General features: G+C 31.5%; 1 protein-coding gene across 1 annotated transcript in view; it reads right to left on the bottom strand.

Moving 5' to 3' along the window:
* Positions 1-26,861, bottom strand: part of LOC135955551 (paired box protein Pax-6-like) — a 75,927-nt gene that overhangs the window by 1,764 nt on the left and 47,302 nt on the right. The window contains exons 3-4 of the mRNA XM_065505901.1: positions 21,122-21,457; positions 9,710-9,894 (exon numbers count right to left, since the gene is read on the bottom strand). Coding sequence (XP_065361973.1) covers positions 9,710-9,894; positions 21,122-21,457 — 521 coding nt within the window. The remainder of the gene's footprint in view (positions 1-9,709; positions 9,895-21,121; positions 21,458-26,861) is intronic.

Genomic DNA, 26,861 nt, shown 5'->3' with positions numbered 1-26,861 from the left:
TAAAGAAACAGTTTCGGCTAAGTAACCATAATTATTTATCAAAAAGTTATACGGGAATACAAAATTAATTTTTTCGTTAAGAATTAGTGTGCTGAATTTCCAATAATTGAAAAATTCACTGAAATTTATTGTTGGGGGATAAGCTAGTTCCTATGCGCATTTCACTGGTTGCTTATTTTAATTTTATTGTTGTTCAAATTTGTCACGAAGCATTTTAACTACAATTAAATTGACCTGTTTTAATTTCTTAATTAATAACAATAAAGCAGTTCCTGTATTGAGGATAAAGTAAGTAAGCTTCAGAATTCTCAAGAAGCTTCATGCTAAATTTTTGGGGTACTTTAAAATAAAATTCTTAATAAATGCAAATTAACCCTTTGCTCTCTTTGGTTTTCTGACTTTCTGGTTAAATTTTCCGTTTTGGTGTATTCAGCACTTATAGTAAAATTTCACGGATAATATTTTTGCGGAACATTTTAACCCCTTAAATCCCTGTTTTAATGGAGATTTTTGCTCATTTTTAAGAGAAGGACCAAAGAGACCCATGCCTTGAGGATTTAGAGGGTTAACATATTCTACAAAAATGTTCTCCGTAATATTCTACATAACTTTGCTGAACACATTTTATACCTAAAATGTAAGGATCACATGGTTTCTTATGCCGATTAACAATAAGAATGTGCCAGAGATGGGAAACTTTAATCGCAAATCATAAGTGATAAATCCATTTAAAACAGTTATTTTTCAACGTTAAAATCAAAGTTGGCATGAAACGCTTAAAAAATGAGTTTTAAATAGCCGTCATAAAAAAACTCATTTGAGGATCTTTATTTTTTCCGTCATAAAATAAAAGTCATTAGAAGAGTTTTATTTTTCCCGTCAGAAAATAAAACCCATTTTATGTAAATTGCTATATAAAGCTTGACGTTGCACAGTGGTATGAGAAAAAAAGAGGGAAATAAATCTGTAACTTCTAAACCCTTAGTGCATCAATGAATTTTCACATGCGCAAAGGGGAAGTAGGACCGAGGGGACCAGGTCCATTAAAAAAACGCCTATTTTTTCTGTAAAATTCAACTTTAGGGCAAAAATTCTCAAATCGCATAGTCGATACATAAAATATAGTAACCTATTTTAGATGGCCCAATATGTTCTTAATTAGTTTGTAAAGGGTTCCGATAACCCCGCCCCTGGTATGGATATTATAGCCAAAAAACGAAAATATCCCATTTTTGGAATTTTCAAAATCAGTTTTTATTTTTCCATTTCTAATAAAAAAATCTATACAAGTGTAAAATTTCATTAAAAAATATTCATAAATAAAAATTTTATTTCAATTTGAAAAAATTGTATCTATGCAAAAACTCAATAAAAAGCATTTTTAGTCATTAATTTTCAAATGAGAATATCTCCTAAGCTCTAAGAGATAATTGATAGAAGTTTTATGTAGTGCTCGATAATGAGATTCTATATAAGTATGTAATTTTTTTGAAATCGAAACGAAGAAATAGGATAATTTTTAAAATTGACCATACCCGAGGTGTCCTACTTTGGGGACACCTGGCTCAGCTCCTGCTGGGCTCATGAGGTCCAGATTCAAAACTTAAACTCGAAAACACTTCCCCTTTGCGCATGTGGAATTTCATTTAAATCGGACTAAAACTTCTGTAACTTCTTTAGAAGCTACAGATTTATTCCCTCTTTTTTTTCTCATTCCACTGTGCGTTGCAGCGCGCTGGTCAGATCATTACAATTTGTAAAGCCCCTTTCATTGCACTTGAATAATTTGTCATCATTAAAATAAAATCAAATGGGATTTAAATTGGTTATTGTTTGATTCCTATTATCAAATTGTTGTTTTTTTCTTAAACAAATAAATTACTATAAACATTATATCAGATAGACTCAATAAAGATAGTGAAAAAAGTAGAAAATAAACGAAAAGAGTTTTATTTTCTGACGGGAAAAATAAAACTCCTCAAATGTCTTTTATTTTATGACGGAAAAAATATAAGTCCTCAAATGAGTTTTTTTTTCTGACGGAAAAAATAAAAGTCCTCAAATGAGTTTTATTATGACGGCTATTTAAAACTCCTTTTTTAAGTATTTCATGCGGACTTTTGTTTTTACGGTCCCTGGTGAGAAATATGTCCTTAAGTTGGGATAACAATAAGATGCGTTTATAGTTGTGACACGCAGTGTGTAAATAAATCCGTCCAGGGATTTCATACGTAGCGGAGGTGTCTATATTCATTAATATCAGGTTATCATTTAGAATTCTAACCCCCAGTAACACAAAGGCTGGTTATGTATTAACTAATAGTTATACTGACAGTTTTCATACAAAAATAATTTTAACCGACAATACAACTATTAGTTAACGCATAACCAGAGTTCGTGTTAATGGAGGTAAATGGTTAATGGTTTGTAGTGACACTTTTATTATTTTAAAACAATTTGTTAGCAATTTAAGTAATAGGTAACCAAAAACCAACACATTTTCAACAATCAGTGAAGGCCTTAATTTCTGGTAACAACACAGGTGACAAAGTCCTTAAAACATTATTTCTAGGTCAACTTCCAGACAACATACACACATACGTTCAATTCTGATTGCAAGCAACGCAGATTTACCAACTAAGGCGCAACAAGCTGATAGTGTAATGGACATAGCATATGCTCAGGCTCTGCAGTATCATCTTCCGAGTACATTATTCAACAACTTTCCCCAAAAATTTAAGCACTAGACAGAAAAATTTAAGAATCAACGACGTCGTAGCAAAAGTCGAAACAGGCGAAGTGATTGGTGCTGGTACCATAATCTTATACTTAAACTTATACCCAACAGTCATAAAACTGGAACCTGCTTTGGACATAGCGCCTACCCAAGCAGTAGTGTCTACAACAAGCCGACTATTTATTAAGGACAATTATACAAAATGGAATTTTCTAATTGACACTGGGGCTGATGTATCCGAAATTCCCCATTCAAATACTACTATAAAATCGACTGTAACTTGTCCACTCAAACTTTACGCTGCAAATGGTACTAAAATTCAAACATATGGTACAAAATTACTTGTGTTAAACATTCGATTAAGGCGATCATTTCGTTGTGTTTTCATCATCTACACAAATTACACAATCATCATATACAATGATTTCTCAGATCATTAAGGATAATTCCATATATCTGATGTTGTAAGCATTAATTCATATTTTTGCGCGGTTAAAAACATACAATCCTAAACGGTTAAGAATTTGCAAGGAATAATTCAACCTTCGAAAAGTGAATGATCAAATCCTCATGGTTCCGATTGCGTTTCCTATATGAAAACTCTGTACCAGATAATTATTAGATTCCCTACAAAACAGATTTTAATTATAATATAAAGAAATGCAGCCCAAGTATGTAGAGGATTAAGTTTCGTCTTTGTTTATACAGACGATGTGTTAATAGCTTTTTAAAATGAACATATTTCTCATCTTCGTTTATTGCTAGAGCAAGGAACACGGAAGTATAATAAATCATGGAAAATGCATATTTTGTGCAAAAGATTTAGATTTAAAATAACTGCAAATGGTATATCGACAATGAAATCAAAAGTTCAAGCTACATATAACAGATTTTAAAAAGCCTTACACTGTTATGGAGCTACGACGATTCTTAGCTATGCTGAATTTCTATAGAAAATTTCCACCAAATGGAGCTGAAATTCAAGCAAAACTCAATAATGATCTGACAAAAGGTTCAACAAAATTCATTAGCTAATGAAGCAGTATTACTACACCCTGATTCAAATACAGATACAGGTAAGCCTCCATTTACGCGAATTCGATGTAACGCGAACTGAAATTAGCAACAATTTTTTCAAATACGCTACTTTTTTACATAATGCGCCAACAAACAACAAGAAATGTGTTGATCTCTTTTATGTATTAGAATATTTTAATAGAGTATTCTTGGCAATTGTTCAAACCAAAGAATAACAAGAAGGGAAGGCTCTCTCTTTTTCTACAACAACAACCTCTCTCTCTTCTCACATACAAGTAGTATGTGAATTCAACACACTTGAGAGAGAGATTTATCTTCAAAACTTTTTATTGAAAATTGCGATAAAATTGCAATTCTAACACACACTTTCACAAACACATACAATTTTTTAATTTTTTTCTACACATTTAAACCATTAAATTAACCGAAACATGCTTATTTCGCACAAACGAAAAATATATATTTTTATTTTTTTTACATTCAATTTTTGGGTGTTGAAATTAAAACTGAAAAAAACACATTTGTAAAATTTCGTATTAAAAATTAATACAAAATTCAAATAAGTTTAATTTTTGCAGACATTATTGAATAAAAAGATGAAAAATCTATTTATAAAACCTTTCCAGGTCAAATATAAAATAAATAATTTGAGAATTGTTCGAATTTTTAAATTTAATTATAATAAAATTTTGTTATAATTTTTAAGGTCGCTTTTTTACAACTATGTGTGTTTGAGGAGTGTGGTGAAAGTGGTTTTTTCACCAATACATATAAACAATATATTAGTAATACATTCATATAGTTAGGTTTTTTTTGACAACCGACTTAGGTTTTTTTTGACAGCGTTTCACTTCTTGTTAATATTCTTTGGTTCAAACAATCAAAAACTCGATTTTGAATTTTTGTGTAGTTACACGTCCGCTTTCATTTAAGGTGACGATATGTATGTATGTATATTAGGGTATTCAATCGATTAACCGTTAATCGGTTAACCGATTAATTTTGGACGGTTAACTGTTCGAATAATTTGAAATTGCCGATTTTCAAATAACAAATAAACCGATTAATTTGTGTCGATTAACCGATTACCGAAATTCTTTTTTTTTTGCACATTAAATTTTTTTTTGTATTTATTTTTCCATTTCAATTCAAATTCAAATACAAATTTCAAATTAAAATTAGATATTTTTTGAACATCCAATAAACATGTTTAGTGAGTATGTATAACAACTGACATATTTAATTTACATGTATTTGAAACTTTGTTTGTATTTACATGTATAGACGAAACTTTTTTTTTGAAATGAGTCTTTTATCATAACTGAACGAAACTATTAAATTAATCAACATAGACAACAACTAGATAGGTAACTGATAGTCAAAAACCTAAGTCTTTTGTCAAAAATCTAATTCTTGAGAATGTATTGCATGTATTTTGTTATTGTATCACCCGTATGTGTGAAAAGAGAGTAATTTTTCCATATATATTACTCTCTCCTTCCGTTCTATGTGTTTATACTAAGTATGTTAATCAATATCCAAAAAGGAATATTCTTGATTTCTCCAAAATATGCAATCAGCGAGAGAGTTTTTTCCAAGAAAAGTTTTATAAAATCTAAAGAAAAAAATCGTTTAAATTATATTCTTTTTATAAAAGATTATTTCAGAAGATCTCACTAAAACTATAAAAAACTCACACATCGCTCATTTGCTGCAACAACGTCATAATTCAAAAAAAGTCGTTTCGAGAAAAACATCTTTGAATATTTTATGACATTTTACTATTTCTTAAATAAATTTTCAACAAGTCATGCGATTTCAGAAATTTAAATAGGAGATTTTAATATCTTTCTAACCTGTATTTAACCCAAATTTTTACTTATCAAATATACGAGAAAACATGAATTTTTACAATGTTTACAACAACAAAACACCCTCACACAAAAAATAATTTATTTTTTTAAAACTGTTAAAACTATATGAAAGATTAAAGAACAGCGCATATTTTGTATTACTCAGTTCAATAAACACGGATTTTGAGTAATGACGTTGTTGCAGCAAATAGGCGATATGTTTACAAAAATGATCTCAAATACCTTATTTGCCATTTTTTATGTTTTTGTATACAAAATTCGTTGATGTATTTTCAATTTGAAATGAAAATATAAATTATTCGGTTAATCGAATAATTTCAAATTAACCGATTATAAACCGATTAAATCTAAACCTCGATTAATTATTTGCTCGATTAACCGATTAAACCATAAACCCGATTAATTGAATACCCTAATGTATATACTATGTGTTTTCTATTTAACGCGATATTTAGGTCCCAATTTCTTTTTTGTTATGTGACTGATGTATTGTTTTACGCGAACTAAAAAATTACTGGCCCCACAAATGCATTTCGTTCTAAATTAGAACCTCGTTTTATGCGAATTTGATTTACACGCTATTTTTTGGGCCCAACAAACCGCGTAAATGGAGGCCTACCAGTATTTGTTTGAAAGTAGATGTTACAGATGTTGCGATGGGAGCTGTTAACGAACAACAATAAGGAGAAGTTTGGTGACCTTTATGATTTTATTCCAAAAGATTATCTCTAACTGAACGTAACTACAGCACAGTGCCATTAATTTTTTTAGACGTATGCTGGTAGGTCGTCGATTTGCGTTGTTAAAAACCGCTTATTTTTGCTACGACTTCGATTCAAATCGATGTCATCGTCCAGTCTAAAACAGATATACGCCATATATCGGGTAAACATAACATTGTTGCAGATAAACTCTCTAGAGTAGAAGAGGTTTCAGTTATTAACTAAGATGAAATAGTTGAAGCTCAAAAATATGACTAGGAGTCGCAAAACATTCTCAAAGATTCGGTCGCTGGACTTAATCTTAAAAGTTATGAAACGACCCAATAAAATCATAATATAAACCAATACCATAACATATTGTTTCTATTATGATTACTTTTTTCTTTTATATTGATATTTCGCAACTTATCCATAACAGTTTGTTCACCTATTAAAATTAACCAAAATTCTTAATAATTAAAAATTGCATATTTCACAGTTTAAAACAGTTTTGTTTACACATTTAAAGTCATCAACCTAAAACAAACTTCTTACTAATTTTGTTTTTGATGACTAGCGGAATATCAATGTAACTCTTTATTTTTATTTGCAATTAAGCATTTATTTTTAGAAAACCATAAGTTATAAATAAACTAATTTTGTATTATTGATTTAGTCTTAATCAAGTATCAAAAGCTAATAAAGATTAATTAAAGAAAACAAAAATAAACTTGTGTTTTTTTTGTATTCTCTACGAACCCTTTACATTTCTCTTAAACTCGTGCAAATATCCAATAGCAAGATAGAACTAAGTTAAGTTGTGACATTTTAACGAATAGAACAATATTATACCATTACACAGTGCGGCAGAATCGAAATTTTTTGGAAATAAATCTGGCATTTCTCAATGGCTGGTCCGATCGGGATAAAATTTGAATTGGGCGTAGCCAAGGAGTATAAGTGTTTAAGTTATTAAAATGGCAGGGGCGCTATGGGGGCTCAAAGTAAAGTACATTCGACATGTAAAATTTTTAAACACGTGCCATTTTTTTATATTTTTGGAAAGCGCTCGGCTAGGTAAAAAGTATGAAAAAGTGCAATATTTTTGAAGGACGGAGTTTTTGAATCTAATTTTGAATCCTAATATTTGCAATCCTATTAAAATTTTGATATAAATTTTAGTTTTAGAAACTCAATGAATATTTAATATTTTCAGCGTTTTTTAAGTTTCTCATTCTAAATAACAAGGTGTAAAAAAACTTGTCAAAAGGTCAAAGGGAATCCCGCAATTCCTAAAAATTGGAGCGAAAATCCCAAAAATGGTATTTTTACAATTTTGCCTATAGGGTCCACATTTCCTTCGGTGCTGGGAAAATACTTTAGGGATAAATAGGGAACACATCAGGGTTTACAAAACTGCTTTCCGTTTTCTGATCCCAGCTTTGGAGTTTTAGAACATGTGGCCCAAAGTTGAAATTTTGATAAAAAATAGGTCAATTTCCAAAGGGCGTAGGGCAGACATGTTCAAAAACTAGGACATGTTTTTTATACCAAAATGTTTTTCGTAAAGAAACTTTATAGAAAAACATAAAATTGTAATATGTTCTTAAAGAAAGTTGTTTTTTAATAAAAAAAGGGTTAAGTCACCATTTTGTCCAAAAAACAGCAAAAATATACTATTTTTAGAATTTTTAAATTGAAAATCGGTTATTTTTGGAGTCGTAATTGATATTGCTCTGAAATCTTTTGTATGTTGTTGGTAATTTAGTTGTCTAACTAACAAAAAATTCGAGTCCATTCGGTGCAAAAGTGCGACCTATATTTTTAAAAAAGCGGACCAAGGTATGGCAAAATTTTAAAATTTCAATTTTGAAATGCCTATAACTAGGATATTATAAGAGATAAATAGCACACGCAAGCATTTCAAGATCTAGCCGAGCGCTTTCCAAAAATATAAAATTCTTTGAAATCGGATGGGAAACAATTAAAAATTTTACATGTCGTAGGTACCCTACTTTGAGCCCATATTGCGCCGTCCCTGGAGCATTTGTAGGCCCCATTTTAATAACTTAAAAGGCGAATACTCCTTGGATACGCCCAATTCAAATTTTATCACGATCCCGGACCAGCCGTTTAGAAATGCCAGATTTATTTCCAAAAAATTTCGATTCTGCCCACTGTGCATTATTTCGGAAAGCAGTATTATACAAAACATAATATTTTTGGTTTACATTGCAACACAACGATTAGTAACTTATCGATTTTTTGGCGATTTTGGTGGGACAAAGTATGCCAAGAGGGTCAAGCCTCAAAAATTTTACGAACCACAAAAGAACTGCTATTAGAAATTTTCCAACTGAAACCCAATGATTTTTAAACATTCACTTAGATATTGTACCAACATCGGAAGGTTATCGATACTTACTAAAAATGATCGATCGTTTCACAAGATGGGTCGCAGTCGTGTTACTAGAAGGAATAACGGCAGAAAAAGTTACTAGATGATTTTCTGAAAACTGATGTTCGCAGGTTATAAATACTGATTGAATTAGACAGTTTCATTCCAAATTGTTCAATGATTTGGTAAACCTGGTTGGTAAAAATTGCAACAAACAACGTCTTTCATTTCACAGCACATTTAAAACATCCATTATTGTACATACAAGTCAGCAATGGACCAAATCATTACCAATCGTTCTCCTAGGTCTACGAACAGTTTTTAAAGAAGACATTAAAACATCACCTGCAGTACTTGTGTCAGGAGAAACACTGCCTTTAACAGTAGATTTATTTAAGAAATTTGAAAAAGAGGAACATTTTTCAGAATTCCTTTTAGATTTTCACCACGCAATGGATACACTTCGACCTAAGCCAGCTAGCAATCACTCCATATTAGTACCATTTATTCATAAGGATCGTTGTGAATGTAGGCATGTTTGATTAAATAAATGATATACGAAAACTGTTAGATCACAAATATAGTGTACCACATAAAGTGTTAGAACTCCAAATTGGTTCTCGAATCAATCGATCGACTGAAGCCTGCATTTTTCGAATCCCCAATTGAAGAAATATCTCTACAAAAATACTTTTGTATTTATATCTATATCGTTCAATATTAATTTAACTATGTGGGGAGTAGTGAAGTGATACTTTCTAGTCAAGCTGCAATAAAATCTCTGATAGGTTTGTACACGATCTCAAAACTGGTCCGAGACATTCAAAAGTCAAACTCACATGCTGATGATCTGGCGAAATTGCGTTATCCACATATAAGCCCTCAATTAATTGTTCAGATCAATTAAATGTCAGGAAAGATAAATGAAACAAGGAGAGAATAAATTAAAATGAATAACTACCTGAACTCTTGCTTCGCTAAGAGATGTGCGTGAGGCCAACTTTTCCCGTGTGCTTACGCATGGATAGTGTGACTTTTCAAATTCTTTTTCCAGCTCCTCCAGTTGATCAGGGCTGAATGTTGTTCGATTACGTCGAAATTTTGGTTGATCACTATCATCCGAATCTGAATCCTCACCTTCAATATCTGAATAGAAAATAAAAGTAAGAATTCTAATTGAGGTCATAGCTGACAGATTTTATATTTGTTACTTTATCGAATAACGAATAATTCGAACAATTTTATGTAGAATAATCGAATAAAACGAATAAATGTACATATATATTTAAATTTATTAAATTGCTTAAAATTGTTCATAATTCCAAATTAAAATAAGTAATAATTACTTACAAAATTTGTATTGTTTCTGAAATTCGACAAATAACTAAAGATTAAGGTAGTCTTTCGATCACTGTAGATGAGTGATCAGATAGCTGCTTCTATAAATATATAAATATTACTGCAGGAAGTTACAATTCTAAAAACAAGTATTTCAAAATGTTTAATTTAGGACTTGAACCAATGAATATAAAAGGTACGGAATAAAATATTTGTTATTTAATTAAAAAAGGCTGAAATTTTACTTTACACGCTTTTGCATTAAGTTCTCATTCCGGATCATATAAAAATTGTATATAGTCGCGAAGAAATTTTTTTTTACAAAAGAAAAAAAATGGTATTTTTTGGGAAAAAACGTAAAAAATACGGCCCTTTTTACTAGTTCCAACTTTGGATGCGTGTAGCTTTTTATAGGGATGAGATAACTGTTAGCAAGTTTAATTTATTATATTAAGAATTTTATTATTAATTATTATTTAGGCTCGAGTTCATTAAATTGATTTCCTTAGAAATACAATTTATTCTATTAAATGTTCATAATTCTAAAGAATACTGAAAAAGTTATATTTAGACACACGGCAGAATGGAATGCATTTTCGGGGTTAGCTACCACCCCCTCATCAGCACTCTTTTGTGTCGATGTAAGTGTCGCTTGTAAATATCATCTATTTAACTCACCAGTTTTTACAGAAATAGAATAAAGGACTTATATCAAAGCTTTCTTTTTAATCTTATTTCTGTTTCTACTTTGTTTGAGTTAGACGAAATTTACGAGCTTTCTCAGTGTTGTATTCTTTAGTATTATTACTTGTTTTGTTTTGCTTTATGCCATGTTTCCACGGCAGTCTGTATTACTTAATTCGGGTTTTGAATTACGATTGCGAATCAACCTGTTTACACGACAACATTCGTAATTCAGTTTGACATTTATTTATTTCTTTTTCTTGTTTTTTTTCTTCTGTTTACATGTTTTGTTTGTTTGGTGCGAATTTTAAATTTGTAATTTGGCAATGGATAAAAAAGGTAAGTAAAAACATAAAATTGTAGCATTATTAATTAAACAAATATAATTTAATTATTATTTTCATTATTAGGAAAAAGAAAAAGTGCAAGCAAGTGGGACCAGGGCAGCGAGCGGGCTTTATTAGAGGAGTGGGCTGAAAGAATGGCAGAGCTGCTACTTCTACAAATGAATTTAACTTTAATCAGACTTTTTATTTCTTTTAATTTATTTATTTAATGCAAAAATCTTTTTCTTTATTTTGTTTTGACATTTTTGTTTGGACAGCTGATTTTGATACATAAATAATCGATAAAAATTAGAGATGAATTACCTTATGAATTACGAACGAATATTCATAAGGTAATTCAAACTGAAGTAATTCGCACTTGAAATTTTGTATGGCGAATCATGTAATTCAGTTCGTAATTGGGGGTTGAATGACGAATGAGAGCGTGAATGACGAATAATGCCGTCGTGTGAACATGGTATTAGTCAGCTGTCAGCTAACAATGAAGCAATTGTTGTTTTTATGTTTGTTTTTTGTTGTTTCTTCTATGTTGGTTCTGTTTATCAGACACAACTCGACAGAAGATCATTAAACATGTACCACCGTGCCCGGTGTATTTCATTGTTAGCTGACAGCTGACTAAAGCAAAACAAAACAAGTAATAATACTAAAGAATACAACACTGAGAAAGCTCGTAAATTTTTAAATATGGTCTGAAAGTTTTACTAAAATCGGCAAACGATAACCTTAAATCGTGAAGGTCAAAGTTGAAATTTTTTAATATTTGGAATATCTAAAGAAAAGATAGCGAAATGTTATATATTTTTGGGGCGATTTTAATGAAACTTGAGGAAAGTATGACATAAAGTCCAGAATTAAGGTTATCGTTTTCCGATTTTAGTAAAACTTTCAGACCATATTTAAAATTACAAGGACTATAATATTATGAATAGGTTTTACTTAAAATTTATAACATTAAGGAAATTGGGCTTATTCGCTTAAATATGGACAAAAAATTAATTTTTCTTGAAAATCACAAAATTTAAATCGCAGGTACGGAAAAACTGTAAGAGGTATTGACATAATTTTTTCATATTTTTATTCCCTATTTTGATCTCAATAAATCACAATGTGATGATCAAAAAATTCTGAAATTTGTTTAACAAATTTTTTAAAAATTTGAAAATGGAGATTTGAAACAGACGTTAAAAAAAATAATTTTTTTTGGCCATACACAAGTAAATACGGATATATTTTAAATACAAATTAGCTTTTATTTTAATTTTTCTCGAAATATGTTAATTTTTTTTTCCTAAATTTTTGGTTCAAGTGGCCTGAAACACATTAATGGTCTGGCGAATTTGTAATAACTTTAACATTTTTGAACCAAATTTTGTCATTTATATCTCATTACAACGATAATTACGTACACATTTCGATTCTTTTGCATTCAATTGCAAAAGTATTTATTTTTAAAATATCTGAAAAATTTGCATTTTTTCCGAATTTTGGCGATAATACAGTTTTTGGGTCATTTTGACCCAAAGGAGATGCAGGGTTAACTTCCAAAAAAAAAAATTAATTTAATATTCATTAATATAAATAAATCTATACATTTCTAGAAAACAATGCAGAAAAAAAATCGCCTGTCACTCTAATGGATATATTTTAAGTAAGAATAAACTTTTGTTTTAATATTTTTCAAAACATGTTAATTTTGTTCCTACATTTCTTGTTCTAGTGGCCTGAGACACGTTAATGGACTGGCGATTTTTTAATAACTTTAACATTTTTTAACCAATTATTGTCTTTTATATCTTATTAGAACGACAATTACGTACATATTTCGATTCTTTTAAATTAAATTGCAAACGTAATTACTTAATAGCTAAATTTAAAAAAAAAAGAGAAAAAAATGCATTTTTTCCCCTTGTAAATACATTGTTTTAATTTCTTACATACCATGGTGTTCCCGTCAAAATTCTAAAGCTCAAGGTCAACACCACGCGTTTTCGCATCACCGCATTGCATGTTTTTCATGCTTTTCATACCTTCTAAGCATTTTACGATTTTCGGGTTTTAAACTTACACGCAACGCACAGTGGGGGATCTATCTGTATAAATCTGTAACTTCTAAACGAATAGCCCGATTTTAATTAAATTTTGGGATTTTTTAGATTTTTTTGATTTATTGAAGGGACCAAGCTCGGGGCTATGAAAACCCTTAGTACAATATTGAAGAACATATTGGAACATACAAAATAGATCTTAATTTTTTGAAATCAGCTATGCGATTTGAGAAAATGTTGTCTAAATTTGAAATTTATATAAAAAATAGGTCTACTTCGGAATGCTGTGGACGACGCAATAATACGAATTTTGATATTATTTTGCTGTTATAATATTTCCCGAAGTGTTGTCTTTCAGAAAAATATAAATACATTATTTATCTTTTTCTTTTTTCGAAAAAAAAATGGCGAAAAAACGACTTTTTTATTTTTTTTTAAGTTTGAATGCACATAACTTTTGACTCAGTAGAGGTTTTTAAAAAATTCCTCACTATTATTAATACATGTCTGGTTAATTCAAAAAATTATATTTCAAGAAAATCCGGAAAGAATTGGATCCGTTATTAGCAAAAAACCAGACCAAGGTGGGTAAATAAAATTAAATTTTACGAATAACTCGTAAACTATAAGAGATAATATATGGCTAAAGCAATGTTTTTTGTAGATCTCGTCTAGTAGATTCCATATATGTATATAAATCTTTCAAATCGGATCGCAAACAAAAATTTGGCATCATTTTTAATTTTTGATATACGAGGTGCCCCACTTTGGGGCATTGTGGCTAGGCCCCCATGGTGTTATAAGCCCAAATTCAAAACTAAAACTTATCAACACCTCCTCTATAGCCATGGGAAGAGGAGGTGTAAAGTATTTTTTTTATAACATTTTATAGTTTTATCTAAAAGAGAGACATTACAATTAAGTTGTATTAAAATAAAACATAAAAGGGATAAAATCATTTGTTACAAAAAAAATAATAATATTTCATTGAAATTACACAATGTAAGCTATTCAGAGAACAATTTTTCTTTTTTAAAAGAAGTTTTTGAAATAAAAATTGCATTTAAAAAATTATCTTATATTTCATTTAAATTTGTTACATGTTTTTAAAATGTGACTCGAAAACATCAATATCATCGCTACGAACTGAACAGGGGGCAAATCACGGCATTTATATTACCTACTACTATTTTTTACATTGCTGAAACATATGACAATAAGAAAAACAAACTAAATAAATTTGTGATAAATTGGTAAATTGTGAAAAAAATCCAGAAGACTTGTAATAAAAATGGATCCAAATGTTTTTTTGTATTCCTCATCATCGGTCAGTGACAAATTTCAGAATGTTTTTTACTTTGATTAGCACAAAGTACCATGTGTAATGTTGAGAAAAACGCAAACAAAATTGTGGCCCAAAATTTTACAATTTTAAAATAAAATATGTATATTTTTTACACTTATTTTGAGAAAATATCAGAAAAATACGTATATTTTTATTTATTTATTATTTTACTTCATTGTTTTGGTTGATTTGTTTAGTTTTACCACAAAACGGCAGTGTTTGTTTCTTTTCGATAAGAGATTACCTATCGAGTACAAATTCCAGTAAATACGTTTTGATAACGACTGCCGTGATCCACGTTAACTACATTTCGATGACAAAGTACTCGATTTCGAATGCGGTGATTTGGCCCCAGGTATCAATATCGTGAAATAGGCGTTCACACTTTGCAGTCCGTACGTCTTTAAAATTTCCTTTGTTATATTACAGTATATTTAATAATTTATCAGATTAGCGTAGAATTTATAGATAATGGATGTTCATAAAAGTTTTTCATTTAAAAGACGGTAAATTTTATAGCACTGTTGAAAGGCACCAAACATTTAACCTTATGTAACTATTACAACGAGGTGAGTACATTCTAGACTTCATATTAGACTTTAATCTGGTAGTTGTCAATCGAGGTTCAGAACCTACTTTTGTGGTAGCAAATAGGCAAGAAGTTCTGGACATTACGCTTGTCAGTGCAAGCCATTCGAAACTCATAAGGAATTGGAAGGTTTCAGATGATTGCTCTCTGTCTGATCACAGGTATCTGACATTCTTAATAGAATTGGAAGTTGAGAAGGAAAAGCCTTTTCTAAATAGGAGGAAAACCAATTGGGATGATCACAGGCGGATCCTTGATGGTTTACTTCCCTCACCCCCTCTTATAGGTGACACTAGGGACATTGAAAGCGCTGTGGAAAAGCTCACACTTTCTCTCAGTGAGGCCACAAGACGTACATGCACTCCCTCTGCTCGCAGAGGAAAGGTAAGACCTCCATGGTGGTCTTTAGACATAGCGAACACTAGGCGTAATTGTCGTAAACTATTCAACGAGGCGAAAAGATCAGGCAACTGGTCAATGTACAAGTCTATGTTGAACAAATTTAAGAATATGGTCAGGAGCGCGAAACGTAAGTCCTGGAGGAATATCTGCAGCGGCGTCGAAAGTTCCTCTGAGACAAATCGTCTGCGCAAGATCTTATCGAAAACACCAACTGTTCAAGGTTATATTCAGAAACAGGACTACTGATGGACGTGAGACACTAGAAGTACTCATGGACACTCATTTTCCGGGGAACTTGCCTCCAGATATTGCTAGTGCATCCCAACCGAACAATCGGACAACTCCGTCAATTATACTTGACGAACATTTGATAAAATGGGCCATACGGAGTTTTGACTCTTACAAGTCTCCGGGCCCAGATGGCATAATACCCGCTGATCTACAGAATAATATAGATCTAGTCACTCCTTGGCTGATAACTATCTATCATGCCTGTCTTGCATGGTCCTACATACCAAAACGGTGGACCGAATGCACTGTGACATTCATTCCGAAAGGGGGGAAAGTGTCACACACCAAAGCAAAAGATTTCAGACCGATAAGTCTATCATCATTCTTGCTGAAAACCCTTGAAAGAATCATCGACATCCACATACGAGTGTCTTTGAAACAAGGATCAGTATCTCCCTCTCAACACGCCTACATGAAAGGCAAATCCGTTGAGACAGCACTTCACTCCTTAGTGGGATATATTGAGAAATTCCTTGAATTTGGTAATTTCTCCTTTCTGGATATAGAAGGAGCCTTCAATAACGTAGAATCTGCAACTATCGTTTCAGCTCTACAGGATCTTGGTTTAGACCAATCAACTGTAAGGTTCATCACAAACCTTCTACGATACAGGATCATTCGCTCCGAAAAGGGAACGGCAGTGATCACGAGAATGGCCACTAGGGGTACACCTCAGGGAGGCGTCTTATCACCACTTCTGTGGAATTTGGCCATAAATTGTCTGCTCAGGAAATTGGATCTCTTAGGTTATAAAACTGTCGCCTACGCGGATGACGTCGCGGTGGCAGTCTCTGGGATCCACTTGGACACGATATCACAACGCCTGGAACATGCACTCAGTATACTGAGTCGGTGGAGTACGGACAGTGGATTGAGTGTAAACCCAGGCAAAACTGAACTTGTACTGTTCACAAGGAGGTACAAGATTCCTCATTTCTCGCTTCCCCGATTAAATGGTGTTGAACTAACACTATCGGACAGTGCAAAATACTTAGGAGTTATTCTGGATAGTAAACTATCCTGGAAACCCAATACCCTTTCAAGGACGTCAAAAGCCTTGACGGCTATGTATGTCTGTAAGAAGGCGATATGTACGCAATGGGGTATTAGACCCCAGTCTGTCAACTGGCTATGTGATGCGGTCATTAAGCCGACACTATTTTATGGAGTTTCTGTCTGGTGGAAGGCACTAGACAGGGGCTCGACGTGTATGCTATTCGAGAGAGTGTTAAGGAGAATGGCAATCCTGATAACAGGAGCTTTAAGAACGACCGCAACAAAGTCGCTCTGTACTATATTGAACTGGATCCCTGTGGATCTTATGGCAAGAAAAATGGCATTTACTTCTGCCTTTAGGCTAAACGCGATTGATGCGTGGAAACACGCTCCATATGGTCACGCCAGCATAATAGGTAGTATTCAGACTCTTCCGGAGAATATCGATTACTGCATTTCTAGGCCCTTCATAGCGAGGAATTTCGATTTCTCAATTCCGTGCGGTACGGAAGCAATGAACGGGCCCTTACATGACACAACGGGTCTCTCAGTCTATACGGACGGTTCTGTTGGCGTATGTCCATATTCGGGAACTCGATATTAGGTTATCTTTCAGACTTCCGAACGAATGTAGCATTATTCAGGCTGAATTATCGGCCATCAAAAGGGCGGCTAACTGGCTTAGTTATAACAAGATATCTGACAGGGATATTTGTATATATACTGACAGTCAGGCAGCTATAAAATCCCTGACAGGTGTATACACAACATCTAACTTAGTCCAGGAATGCCGGGCATCCTTAAACAGGATGGCGAGACATTCAACAGTCGTACTCAAGTGGGTACGGGGACACGGGGATATTACTATTACGGGCAACTGTGTTGCCGATGATCTGGCGAAAAAAGGCGCCATGTTACCTGACGGAGACATAGATTTCCTATGTGGGATTCCGTTATCCAAATGCAAGCTACAAATTAGTAACTTCTACTATGAGCTCGCTCAGGCAAGATGGGACTGTGAACCCACATGCACTATGACCAGGACGATATGGCCCCGACTAAATCGGGGACGGACAATTCATCTTCTTGGCTTTACACGCTCACAATTGAGTGGTGTAGTGGCGGTCATAACTGGACACTACACCTTTGGTAACCACGCTAGGAGACTTGGTTTGCCGTACCACGACTTCTGCAGAAGTTGTCAAAATGAGGAGGAGGATGAAACTATTTTTCATCTTCTTTGTCATTGTCCGGCATTAGGAGATCTACGCCTAAGGTTTCTGGGGCATCGTTCCCTAGATAGTCTTTCTGAGCTCTCGAATATGAGGCTTGAGGGCATTAGTGCCTTTATAGGTAGAAGTAATTGGTTGAAAAGACCAGACACGGGGATCACTTTAGAGTGACCCAATGATCGCCGACTCATTGGCACGTAAATTCTTCAAGATCTCCTCCCTCTCTTTTTCTTCTTACATCTCCTCCTTAACTTCTTCAATCTTCTTCTTCTCCCTTTTTCACTTATATCTGTCCCTCTTTCTTCTTCTTTCTTCTACTTTCAGGTAACACAAAAGGACCATTGCTGGACCCATGTGAGCTGCTCTTTCTCTCTTCCTCATTTCGTGGCTGCCTGGAAAACCTAACCTATTACAGTTGTACCTAAATAAGAGCGTTTTTAGTGGAGAAGTCTTTTTTATTTATTTTTTTGTAAAATTGTGAATTGCTTTAGACGTTTCTCCACATAATTTATAATAACTCAGAAAGGGTTAGTCCGATATTATTAAAATAAACTTAGAAAAGTTTAGATTTACATAACCTTTAATCCGTTTATATATTGCGTTTAAATACGCTCAGTAGTTTCGGCGTAATATTAACAAATTGAAGCAAAAACAAGTAAGAAAGTATGATCGGTCATGCCCGACCATATAATACCCTATACTAAGTAAAAGAGCAAACATATTTTTCTTTTAAAATTTCAATAATTTATATTTTTGAGTGATTTTCGGAAGTGGGCCTTATATGGGAGCTATGACCAATTATGGACCGATCACCAAGTCGTGTGATTTATGTCTATATGAAAGTTAACTATGTTGAATTTTGTGTGTATACCAACATTTTTAAGCGATTTATGCGCGTTAAAGTGGTTTTCGGAAGCGGGTCTATATGGGAGCTATGACTAATTATGGACCGATCGTAACAAAATTTGGTGACATGAATTTTGTGTATATAAAACTTATTTGGAGCGGAATTTGTGGAGATACATATATAAATTAAACATTTATGACCGATAAAGTCAAATTTCGGAAGGACATTTGTATTGGGGCGATGTGAAATAATAGACCGATTTCTTCCCGTTTCAATAGGCTTGGTCCTTGGGCCGAAAAAATAATATATACCAAATTTGATCGCAATATTTTCAAAATTGCGACCTGTACTCTGCGCACAAGGTTTACATGGACAGCCAACCAAACAAACAACCAACCAGCCAGACGGACATCGTTTAATCGACTCAGAAAGTGATTCTAAGTCGAGCGGTATACTTTAGACCAATATACGTTAGACCAATATTTTTGGGCGTTATAAACATCTGCACAAACGCATTATACCCTCCCCACTATAGTGGTGTAGGGTATAAATGTATTGTTGTGTTTTAAAAAACTCATGAAAAATCGAAAATGGCAGAAATTGTTTAGATTTTTGAGTTATCATAAATTATGTGGAGAAACATCCAAAAAAAATTCACAATTTTAGAAAAAAAAATTTTAAAAAAATTCATCCATAGAATTAAAAAATTTTATCATTTTTGTACTTAGGTAACCATGATGCATCAAATCTATATAGTGAAGCCTTTTTTTGCTGTTGACCTGTGCTATCGACATTTACAACTGTATAATATATTAAGCGTAGAGTTAAATCTACATATCTGCATTAAAGTCGAATGGATGTTGCCTTTATATAGTCTATGGAAGTTGAATTTAAGAAAATTTCGATAAACATTAGTTGAAAAATACATTTTGCTGTTTCTGGTTTTTCATGCATTTTTTAATACTCTATGCCATTTACACCAATGAAGAACAAGTAGTTTTTGGCTTTATTGGGGTTTGATTGAAAAACGACTGAATTTGCATTAGTTTTTCCATACAAATCAAAAGCTACAAATGGATTTGATAAAAAAGCCACTAAAATATAACATGCAACGCTTTATTTTTAAAATATTGAGTTTGTTTATACATATGAGTAAATATCTGAATAAGAGAAAATAAATTTTCAATATTTAATATTTTAGAAACCTATAAATTTGTGATATCATAAAAAAACTGAAAATTTATTTGTAAACGCAGTGGGTTTTAAAATGCTGTTTTTCAAAAACCAAGTAAATGCACGATAGTTTGTTTGTCAAAACTTGTTTGACACCACCTCAACTAATCGTACTATGCACCTTAAAATTATATTATATTTTACTTCATTAATAAATAAGAATTTAAAATTTCGATAGTCCTTATTTTGCACTCAATGCTCCCAAGGCATGTAATTTGAGCAAAATCGGATAACATTTAGAGGTTGCATATTTTAGCTGAAGTTTCGTATTTGGGTTCAAAATAGCAATATTTTCAAACACATTTAAACTATTAACCCCCCTTAACACGAAGCCTGGTTATGGCCTAACTAATAGTTATAATGTCGGTTAAAAATATATTGGTATGAAAACTGTCAGTTTAACTATTAGTTAATACATAACCAGACTTCGTTTTACTGGGGGTAAATGTTGAAAAAAATGCCAATAAAAAATTAAAAAAAAATAAAAATTGTTTTCGATTCTAATAAACACTAAATAAGGATTAAAAATACAAATTGTATTTATTATGGGTCAGCGAGATTTTGTTTTTGGTCACAAATCTGTTAAAATTATTTCTTAGCCTATTTTTTAATATTTAATTTCAGATTGTTTTTTTGGTTTGCTAATTTACGATTTGTATAAGACATCAAAGTTAGACCTGTGCACTAAAAAATATTATGATAAATTTTTGCACACTATTGGACTATATCTACTCTGCAAATTATAGTAGTAAGTATATATTTTTTGACTTGAAAGTGCAAAATAACTAATATATAAAATATTTTTGATTTGTTCTATACTGAAATATTTGCATATCCTTCGTGAGTTTGACCAACAAACTTGTCTCAACAAACCATTTAATATTTGCCATAATTTTGGTAAAACAACTTCAAACATTTCGGTGCTAAATTATTGCTTAATGTGACCTTTACGTTGTATATGTATGTATATTACAGCAAAATCAATTTATTTATATTGAAATGTGTACGAAATTATTCTTACCAATCATTCTGTTGGCTTCTGGAGATCCTATTGTGTCATGTCCACTAGATGTTGGTGATGTTCCAGTAAGTGAAATATTTAAATGGCTCTGATCAATACCTGTTTTATCGATAGGTTTTTCTAAAATTGCATTCTGATTGGTACTTGGATGCCACAGTTGATGTGCTGTCGGCAATGGTGTTGGCCATGTTGGGAAACTTGCATATGGAAGTTGCGGATTCATGTAGCCATAACTAGCGGCACGTGCAAATTCAGCAGCAGCTCTTTCTGCAGCTCTATTTCGTAGAATTCTATTTATTGATGATACTGATGGTGCTGTGGCATTCGTACAAACACCTGAGAGACAATAAGAAGAAGAGAACATTGCATAGAATAAAACTATTATTTTAATTTTAAACACATAAACACATTTTATACATACATACATACATACATACATACATACATACATACATACATACATACATACATACATACATACATACATACATACATACATACATACATACATACATACATACATACATACATACATACATACATACATACATACATACATACATACATACATACATAGAAAAAACTTAAATGAACTGATCAGGTATATACTACAACACCATTTATTAGGGTGGCCCTGTTTATGAATGAATGTTAATTTGGTGAGCTGGATCGGAGGATAAAATAGTAATTTTTTAAGGGTTATATGATTTGCATCATGTGTATCAGAAATTTTCGTGTAAATTAAAAAAATATAAAAACTTTTGTAATTTTTACAAACAAATTTAAGTTTTTCAAATTTTGAGATTGAAAGTAATTAGTTTGAATTAATACGCTATAAACCTCAAACAATGCTTGTGATTAAAAGATAGCAATGCCCATTGGAGATACAGTGCACTCGCAGTAACGTGAACACCGCCTAACGTGAACAAGCTTTTGTTTACATTGACTACTCTGTAACGTGAACAAACTCAGAAAGCTCAATAACGGGAACAATTTTTGTTTTGAAACACTAAAATACATACATTAAGTTCGATTTTTAAAGTTTTGGGAATCCCCTTATTTAAAAAATGTGTTTGTATCCTCCAAATTAATGTTTTTTGTATGGCAGCGAATGAGTAATTTTATTTACTATGTAATTTTATTTCAATGTATATTTTCTCGTAATCTCGTTTTGTTTTGTATCTCGTATTTGTTTTAAATTTTAATAATGAAAATAATAATAAAATAATTTCACGTTAAAGCGTGTAAATTTTATATTTTTTCCAAGACATTCGACAGTCGCTAACGTGAACAATTTCACTAACATGAACTGCCTTGGTTTTAATTAGTTCGCGTTACCGCGAGTGCAATGTAGTTATATTTGCTTTGCTCGCTCATTCTATCAACAATGTTACCATATTTTCCAAAATACGAGTATCATAATTTTTGCTTTCGAATTTAAACTCTTTTGTTAATTATTTATTATTAAGGGACATTTTTTTTTAATTTTTGTATGAAAATCTTTCAATTTTCAAATATGTACACCGTCTCAAACAAATTGTCCGTAGCATTGTAGAGGAGCCATTCTCGAACAACCATGCATGTTTGTTTGGGTCGTTGTCGTGCAAGAACTGATAGTCGTTTTGTGTGCCCAAATTAGTGGCGCTTGCTTTCAAATTTTCTTTTAAAATATGCAAATAACCATCGTCCTCTCTACAAACATGAGATTTCCCACACCTCCAGCTGCCATTGCACCCCGCACCATTACCAAGCCGCCACCGTGTTTCACTGTTGCTTTTAGATGTTTTAATTGCAACGCAGTTTTTTATTTTCGCCATACAAAACGTCTTCCATCCGACCCAAAAATATTAAATTTACTTTCATCAAAAAAAAAAAAATGTTTTCCAGAAGTCGTCTGATTTATTTATATATTTTTAGGCATTATCAGAACGTTGTTTTATATTCGGTGGTGAAACGGTGAAGATGTGGGGTGCAATGGCAGCTGGAGGTGTAGGAAATCTCATGTTTGGGGAAAGGACGATGGACAAGTTTAGGTATTTGAATACTTTAAAAGAAAATTTTAAAGCTAATGCCACTAATTTGGGCACACAAGACGACTATCAGTTCTTGCACGACAACCATCCAAAGCACTCTTCCATGGTTTTGCGAGAATGGCTCCTCTACAATGCTAAGGAAGTGATGCCTCACCATCCCCAGAGCCCTGATTTAAACCCCATAGAACATCTAGGAGTTATTTTGGAGAACAAAATTTGACAGAATAAAATAACTAATAAGGAAATGCTGAAAGATGTCGTCGTTCAAGAATGGTGGAATATTGGCACAGAAACTTCAAAAAAACTGGCTTTATCGATGAAAAATCTCTTAAAAGACGTAATTGGTGCTAATGGACACCACATTCAATATTAAAGAAATCATACATCATCATAATATGCATTTTATAAATATGCAAATTTATTCATAGGGTACGGACCATTTTTTGAGTTAATATTTTGAATTAGTTTTAATTTTTTTGTTAAAAATTAATGTGAACCTTTTTTTATTTTACTATTAATTGGCAATTGTTATAATCACTTGTTGGACTTTTAAAAAATATTTACATTATTCGAATCGGGTAAGTATTTTTCGAATTATAATCAAATACATTTTCAGCTGCATGGGGTAGGAACAATTGTTTGAGACAGTGTAAGTGTTTTTAAAAGTTATCAGTTCCAAATAAGTTTAATTCTGCCAAAATGACATTTTGTTTAACTATTTTACTATTTTTTGTATATTTATTACAGAAAGTGGAGATTTCTGTCTTTGCTTCTATACTCCTATAAATAACCATAAATTAATTTTTTTGGCACTTTAATACATTTTTTTGTATTTATTTTTCCGTTTCAATTCAGATACAAATTTCAAATTAAAATTACATATTTTTGCGAATTTATTTGAAACTTTGTTTGTATTTACATGTATAGATTTTTTTGAAACGAGTCTTTTATAAAAACTTAACCAAACTATTAAAAATATTCCAAATCTAAAACAATCGAAAAAGGACTCCAATGATATAACTGGATTTTATATGCTTAGAAAAAAAGATATTCTTTATCATGCTTTCGATTTCTCCAACATATACAATCAGCGAGAGAGTTTTTTCCGAGTGAAGTTTTATTAAATCTAAAGAAAAAAATCGTGTAAAGGAAAACATTTAAATTGTGTTCTTTTTTTAAAAAATTATTTCAGAAGAACTCTCTAAAACCTCAAAAAACACACATAAAAAGGATTATTTTTTGTTGGTTCTATTTTTATGTTTTGTTTGTTTTTTATGTTTTTGTACACAAAATTCGTTGTTGTATTTACAATTTAAAATTAAAATAGAAATTATTCGGTTAATCGAATAATTTTAAATTAACCGAATAAATCTAAACTCCGATTAATTATTTGTTCGATTAACCATTTAAACCAGAATCTCGATTAATTGAATACCCTAGTACTTACTACGTACGCACTTCAAACTCCTCTTTTTTACAACTGTTAACAATCCATTTTTTTACCTGTCAAAAAACACAATTTATTTTATTTTTTAATTGAAATTTAATTTCCTGGTAGTTAACTGTGGCCCCATAAAATATAATAATTTGTATTAGTTGGGAGAAATATTTAAGGATGTAAGTATTTTCAATAAAATAAATTAGTTGTTATTAACTCTGCTGTTAGGTTTAAAAATAATTACGTATCTTAGGTAAATTGCCATTTTGGTCCAATTTGTATTGATTTCCTTAAGTTTTCAGAATTATAACACTTTATTATGAAAAACATTTTTAATTATCCTGTTCCGATCTTGAATTCAACAAAATTAATTCTAAAAAATAAGATTTGGAAATTGTAGCTTTCAAAAATAATCAAAAACGTTTGGTATTTCCATTTCCTATTCAATCTTTCCCTTTTCTTTACCTTTTTTATATTAAAAAATTTCCATTTTGGTGGGTTAATAACATATTTGTCAAAATTAAAAAAAAAAATAGAAAATTTGAGAAACAAATTACAAAACTTCGAACATTTTTGGACTTACACGATAATTTCTGACCTTTCACAGATACAAATATTTCATATAATATATGTATGTGTATTCGGCTGTGCCAAATCTTATATACCCTTCACCAAATACAAATTTTAAATATTTTTACGTTTATAAAATTTCAAAAAAAAATTTCCTATTTTTTTTTTTGTTTTTTAAAATTATTAGAGAAAAACAAGTAGGAGAGCTATATTTGGCTGTGCCGAATCTTATATACCATTTTTAAAAAAGTTTTTTCCATTTTTTTTTTTAATTTTGTTTTTAATTTTTAAAAAATTAAAATTATTGCAAAAAAAATTTTTTATGAAAAATAAAATTCGGTTTAAAATATATTTTTGCCGATTTTGACCCATTGTTTGTCCAACTTATTATAGCCTTATATAGTACATCGATGCAATGGACTTTGAAATATCTATCATTAAATACCCATATTGTCTATATTAATAACTTAGTAATCCAGACATAGATCAATAATAGGCCAAAAATCGAGATTGTCCTGGTATTTTTCTTATATCTCTGTCATTTGTGGACCGATGTCGTCGATTTTTAATAGCAAACCGAGCCGGAAGAATTCCGATATATTGATGTATGAATCATGTATGTATGTTATTTGAGGGATACGGAAAGTTGATTTCAACATACAGACTGACAGACGGACATAGCTATATCGACTTCGCTATCTATAACGCTGCAGAATATACATATGTACAGTGGTGGCCACCAATTTAAGACAAATACTTGAATTTTTTTCATCAACTGAATTTTATGTGCGATAGAGACAAAATAAAAGGACCTCTAAGGGTATGAAATTTATTATTAATGTTTCTAGTTTCTGAAATTTTTTTGGAAAAATCGGTAAAACGTATATGGACAAAGATATGTGGAAATACGTTGACCCACCTCAGCGAACATCCGCTGTTAATAACATGATATGACCGAAACTAATCGAACTAAAATTACGAAATTTGGTCCGAATATTTTATAATAATAAATGTATAATGATATAAATGTGAGAAAATATGTTTATTTAAAAATCATTTTTTTTGGTCAAGTTGTACAAAAATTTTATGTGTTCGTGGTGAATATGTATGAATTGGCACAGTCGAATAAAACACACTTGTGTGTTAAAACAGTCCTCATGCATACATATTTGTGGAAATATTTGAAAAAATAATTGACGATCACTTGGAATTTAGCAAACAATTTTTGTCTTAAATTCCTGGCCACCACTGTATATACTTTGTGGGGTTGCAAATGAAAAATGTAGAAATTACAAACTGAATGACAAACTTATATATACCCTTGTCACTCATGGTGAAGGGTATAAAAAGTAGTAAATAAGAAATGAAAGACAAGTTCTAAGAAAAAGACCTAAGTCCATCAAAAAATACAAACTAAGCAATAGAAAAGGCTCTAAGTCCAAAAAACTTTTTATTTCGGCAAATACTTATTTTATCATTTTGCTTTTACGCACATAGAAAACTACAAACAAAAAGTTTGAATGTTTTTTTTCTCTCCTATAAAATTTTAAAATTTGGACTTAGAGCCTTTACATGTTAAGCCAGCGATATTTCTTTTCTAAAAATATGAAAAAAAAAATCATACATTAATTAGCTGAACAAAACTTAAAACTTGCTGTTGAACACGCCACTCAAATAACCCAACAAATAAGATACAATA

Source organism: Calliphora vicina, chromosome 3, assembly GCF_958450345.1.
Source record: "Calliphora vicina chromosome 3, idCalVici1.1, whole genome shotgun sequence".
Taxonomy (NCBI): Eukaryota; Metazoa; Arthropoda; class Insecta; order Diptera; family Calliphoridae; genus Calliphora; species Calliphora vicina.
This window is presented reverse-complemented; position numbering and strand designations above follow the sequence as displayed.